Raw genomic sequence first — 6,287 nt, 5'->3', positions numbered from 1 at the left:
AAAATTATATTCAAAAAATATAATTTATTTATAATTTATAATTAATTATCAAATAAAATTTATTTATAATTATAATTATTATTTTATAATTTATAATTATAATAATTATATATTATTTATAATTTATTAAAAATACAAATATTATATTATATTAAAATATATTGTATTATATATTGTATTATATTAAAATATAATAGTAATATTGTAATATGTTAATGATTTATTAGTTATAAATTTTTAATTCTATTCATTTTAATTATCAATAATTTATATTGTATTATATATACTTAAAATTTAAATAAAGTGTATTGTTGTTAATAAATTTTTATAAGTTTCCTATCATCAAACACTTTATTTTCAATTATCTTTAGTATAAAAATTAGAATAAATTATCTTTCTTAATAAAATTAATAATACAAACATAATTATAAAATTTATTTTTGATATTTATTCTAAATTCATTGTATTTATTGATGTATTTACACTATTATCTTTTGACAATATACTTTCAATTTATCAACACATTAATTTTAACTATTTTTTACGATAAATAGGAGCATAATTTATTTTGTACGAATAAAAAATGAAGATTATAATAAATTATACTGAAGTGAAGATAATATATTATATGTTGCATAATTTTTTGATATACGAAACTTGAATGCATCATCTCAAGTGTTTATAAATAAACACAATATTTATTAGATTTGCAATTTAATATCAACTGATGTAATATACATACATAGACACAATATATATGCGTAGACACAAATGAACTTTCAACACTATATCGAAATAAGGACACGTGCTAAGAGTGGTATTGAAGTTTCACTTGTAGTTCAACATTTGAGGTATGCAATACCTCAATCGTTAGTAATATATGGTGTTTCTTTAAAAGTATATTTACTTTTTTTCAAAATGTTTTTCATTTAAAATCTTATAATTATTATGATTTATTTGATGCAACTAAATTAAAGAAAGTATAATATAGTTTAATAGTGCAAGATAATGTGTGATTTAAAAAGGTAAATATATTTAAAAAATTTATAGATATAAATATTTATAATAAAACAACAAATTTGTTATATTTTTTACGATTTATATTGCACACCTGTTATTTATCACAAATTGATTTTTAAACAGGTAGATATTTTATAAACTGATATCATTTGATAAACAACTGTTCGATAGAAACACAAATTGTTCTCGGACAGAACATGTTTCATATTATGTACAAAAAAGTATTTATTTTTTCGTTAATTGATTTTAAAAATTTTGTTAAAGTTTGGATTGTTTTGCTCATTACTTTAATAATAATATAAAAAATATATTTACATTCAATTATAAATTTTTAATTTATAATAGTGAGTTTTTTTTTTGTCTAATAGACTAAGTGATTTTCTTTTTTGATAACTACAAGATAACATTAGTCGATATTATAGAGATAATATACATATATATAGTGATTCAGAATACACATTAAATAACTAAAGATAAGTTTATTTATGTAAATTGTTTACTTCATAATCACATGTTTTTTTTTAAAGTTTAAGTTCAGTTCTTAATTATTGTATATAAATTATTACATTAATCATTTTAATTTATATATATATAAATAACTTAATTTTAAGATAAAAGTTTTATCATATTTAAGATTATAATCTTCTATTAATAAGGAGATTATTTTCTTTGTAAATATGAATAATCTTTTAGAACAGTACCAATATCGAGATGTCAATCTTCAATCTCTAAATTTTGTATTCCATGATATGAGTTTAAAAAAATTCAATTTGTTATCAATAATTTTTATTTTAAAACTTAGATTTAATCTTTTATCTAAAAAATAAATATGATTTTTTAAATAATTCTAAAAGATAAAATAATTAACAATGAATTATATAAATTTTATATAAATACACAAAATTATAAATTAATTATAAATTATTCGTGAATTTAATGATAAATAGTTTTATTTTTTTTTATATTATTTTAAAAATTATATTTATTTTTTAATTATATTTTATATAATTAAATAATTTATATTTAATTATATTTTATCAAATGAAATAATAATTCAAATCGGTAAAAAGGGAATCTATGTTACCAATAAATGAACGAAACAAGACAAATTTTATCAACTAAACTTTGCTACATGTAACGTGCGCGGTTTAATAACCGCGTGGGAGGGAGAAGTATGAAGCTTTGTTTCGCCACAGAAATACAGCAGTACAGCAACGCGCCTCTGTATGCGATCAAGGAGTGTCTGCTGACGACCTCCGTCTTTACTTTTATGGTGTTGTCCTTTCGTTGTAAACTTTGTATACATTTCATGACGTGTTATATTCATTAGTATAAGAATTGTGACATAAAATATAAAAGTAGATGAAGTGTTTCTATCAAGAATTAATTATCTATTTTTTTTAACAATTAAGTGCGTGATATATAATTACTAATAATTTTATTGATATGTACTTTTTGATATATTATTAAAATAATTTATTGATTGTTTTATTTTATGAAAAAAATTTCTGTTGTTTTTTTATTAAAAAGTATTAAATATCGTTATATTTCAAAAAATTAGTATTGAATTTCCAGTATATATCGTATGATCTATAAAAAAAAACTGATTTATTTTGTATATTTTGCTCTGATCTTAGAGACACGCGTTAATAGTACATCAGCAGCTGATAAAATGAGTGTAGCGATATGGATGTATTAAGAAGTCTTTATATTTCAAATTTTGGCATGTGAAAACTATAACATAATAAAAATGCTTCTCAACTTTCATAAATTATGTACAAGTACAAATAAATTTAATCGTAATATTGTAAAAAATGTACTTTAAATCTTTAAGGGTATTTATTTAAAATTTTTTATATATTTTACATTTTTCTTTAACTTTTTCTTTAATTGTTTTTATCGAAATATGGTATTAAATAATTGTTTTATTACTGATTCATTGTATATTTATTTGCAATTCAAATTATTAAGAATACTAATAAGTGTTACCAACAACTTTTTAATTATTTGTTGCTTTTTATGTTATACACGTTTGTAATATACCAATAGTCATCTATAATGACATTTAGTATCGATAAAACTGCAATTAGAATGTAATATTTTGTTGATTAAATATGAAATGATTTGAATCTTGTTGCTTTATGTGTATAAAATTTCATGAACATTCACGGATGATTACGAAATGTAATCAATTTTTCCAGATTTTATATCAATGTATAATGTCTAATTTTTTTTTTTATGAATTGTTTATTGTGTTTTCATATGTGTTTTATTGTGCTTAGTGTTGATAAATTGCGTCGGCCATTAAGAAAGGAAAAGAAAGCATCATAGTGAAAAGTCGTCGAATGTGAATATCCAAGAAAGACGTAGACGAAGAAAATGGGCACGAAAGTACTCATCGAGATGCAACAACAACTAAGGCAAGTTGTGTCTAGATCCGATACTGCACCGACCAGTACAAAGAAATTAGAGGACTTAATGGATATCCATAACTCAATATTTTTAGTCTTTGAGGATATTACCTATAGCGCGAGACCATGGATTCTTTCTAGAAGTAAGTTTTTTTATTAAAAATTAAATAAAATCAAATTAAATAATTTTCTTTCGTAAAATAGGTTTATAATAAATTTCATAAGAAATTTTCAGTATTGAAAAAAGAAAAATTGTATTAAATATAAAGAGAAATTAATGTCTTATTTATAGAAATTTTTATCATATGATATATAACATAGTATTTGAAGTCATAATTTATTTAATCCAAAGTATAAGTTTCAATTATTTAATAATAAAAAATATTAAAACTTAATTGCACATATGTATGTTATAACAAAATATATGTTATAACAAAATCAATATTATGTTTATTTATAATATAAAATTTTTATAATTTAACGGGATTTATAAGTATAATTAGTTTAGTATCGGAATAATAGTTTTTAAAATTGGTTAATTTTGGTATCCATCAATTGAAAAAAAAATAATTGCTTTTAGTTAACATGAATGAATTGTATTAAATTTTATACAATTCGTTCGAGTTGTTGATAATTATGGAAATTTCTATAGTCGTAAAACACACGTTACTACACGTGATTTGTACATATATATATATATATATATATATATGTATTGTTATCAATGTTACAAATACACATAAGGAGTGTTATAATGAATATTATTCAAATTGTAATGAGATATTAATGTTTTTCTTTAAAAAGTTTCTTTAAAAGTTCTATTTTTAAATTTCATAATTAATTTGTTAAAATAAAAATAATTTTTAACTTTTAATAAATTTCAATTCAATTTCCATTCATTAACCTTTTATTTCAATCTCTAATCTAATTAACAAATAAAAAATTTTAAAAACAAGTAGTTATGATATAATTTGATATAAGGCGAAACTTTATTTACATAATGCAATTATAATAATATATAAAAATTAATTACAATCAATTTGAATAACAAATGCTTATAGTGAAGAATACGGAAAAAAATTAAAAGCAAATGATAATAATGTCAAATAATAATATAATTTATTATATTATTTATAATAATAATAAAATTTATTATATTATTTAATTTAATTTCTTATTTTATCATATGATAAATAATTTTAATAAATAGATATAATTTATAATACTTTTGAAATAAAAAAAAAATAATATATTTTATAAATAATAATTATATATTTTATAAACAAAATAATATAAATAATATTTTAAATATATTTTATAATGAATGTATTGTTATAAATTAATTGTTGAAATGAATATAATAAAAGTTTTTTCCTCCCTTTGAATGCTTAAGAATTCATTTCAGAGCGTACAAATATAGATTGTAAGCACACTCAGAACCCTCTCCTACATGTTATGTGTACGTGAGTGACATGTGTGCCGTCCAATCGTTCTTATGAGTTTATTAACCCTGAAATAGTTAATAAACAGAAACGATACAAAAGATGATAGAATAATAAATATCATTGATGGTGTCTTTAAAAAGAATAAGAAGAGAGTCAAAGAACAAGAAAGAGCCAACTCGTCTGTGACAAGTTCAATAAGATTTTCATTACATTACGGTTAATGATATAAAGAGCATCTTTCATTTTTGTTCTCATTATAGTTTTTTAGCACAATAAAGTCTATATCAATATATCATTTTATTAAAAAAATAATTTATTAATATTATTAGAAAATATATATATATATTTCTACTACTCTTATAATATATTCGCCGTTATATTTTTTTCTTATTTCAAACCATTTCCGTCGATTTTACTTACTTTCTAGTGAAAACGATTAGTGTTCATGAACGGTCATGTTTGTAAATATTAAAAAATATAATATTGTACAGATTTCATAAGAAAAAAGGAGAAAGTAATTCTATTAAAAAATATAAATAATATTATCATTTGTCTATTATTAATAATTAATAATTTATATAAATAAGCAATTTATTTTTTAATTTTATTGATATGCAAATTAATTTGCGTTAAATAAATCTTAATTTTTTATACATTGATTCACAGGAAGAATTAAATACAAATATATATTTTTGAATAACATGAAAAAAATGCGCGCGCATATATACTATACATATTATAAAGTGAAAGTATGAAATATATGTATAGTATTCGTAAAAAATGTTATAGCAGATTATAAATAAAATCTTTTTTCTTTCTTTTTTTTTTCTTCTTATCCTTGTTAGAACATTTTATTTATAATTTATATGAGTAATATAATAGAACAGAAAAATAAGATTAAGTTTTATCTATTCTTTCTTTATGTAGCCATTCATATATTTAATAAAAATTGAAACTCTAATTATTAAAAAAATTGGACTTGAAAAAGTAATTGTCCAATGTATGTGTATTAGTTGATAAACAATATCTTAAAAATGTTTAAAATTTTAACATAAAAATCTTACAGATTTTTATTAATATATTATTAATTTATATCCATATATTATTATTTAAATTATTTATTACTTATTTATTATTTAAATTTTTAATAATATTGTGTTATTTTTAATCATTTAACAATTTATATTATTTTAGAAAATATTTACATTAATGTTTGTTTCAGGAAAGACTGAACTATTGAAAAATGTGAGTGGCGAATTCAGAGCTGGCGAACTCACAGCGATTATGGGATTATCTGGTGCTGGAAAATCCACATTGATGGATGTTTTGACAGGTTTTACGTTAGTAGATTTTTTGCAATTTTTTTTATTTATAATTATTTTCTCTTATTTCTTAAAATAAGAGAAAATTT

At 19.7% G+C, this 6,287-nt stretch overlaps 1 protein-coding gene across 4 annotated transcripts in view; it reads left to right on the top strand.

Moving 5' to 3' along the window:
- The first annotated feature begins 786 nt into the window (after window positions 1-786).
- Window positions 787-6,287, top strand: part of LOC102679638 (ATP-binding cassette sub-family G member 4-like) — a 12,148-nt gene continuing 6,647 nt past the window's right edge. Inside the window, exons 1-3 of one of the 4 annotated variants that reach the window (XM_006624566.1) lie at window positions 787-851; window positions 3,303-3,574; window positions 6,099-6,216. In XM_006624566.1, the coding sequence (XP_006624629.1) occupies window positions 3,400-3,574; window positions 6,099-6,216 (293 nt within the window). In that variant the 5' untranslated portion in view covers window positions 787-851; window positions 3,303-3,399. Of the gene's footprint in view, window positions 852-1,006; window positions 1,026-1,938; window positions 2,439-3,302; window positions 3,575-6,098; window positions 6,217-6,287 lie in introns of those variants that run through there. The other 3 variants (XM_006624565.2, XM_006624563.2, XM_031514631.1) reach the window with 3 other exon arrangements.

This window comes from Apis dorsata, unplaced genomic scaffold (genome assembly GCF_000469605.1).
Source record: "Apis dorsata unplaced genomic scaffold, Apis dorsata 1.3 scaffold_1085, whole genome shotgun sequence".
NCBI lineage: Eukaryota > Metazoa > Arthropoda > Insecta > Hymenoptera > Apidae > Apis > Apis dorsata.
The sequence above is the reverse complement of the archived record's forward strand: the minus strand, read 5'-3'. Positions and strand labels throughout refer to the sequence as shown.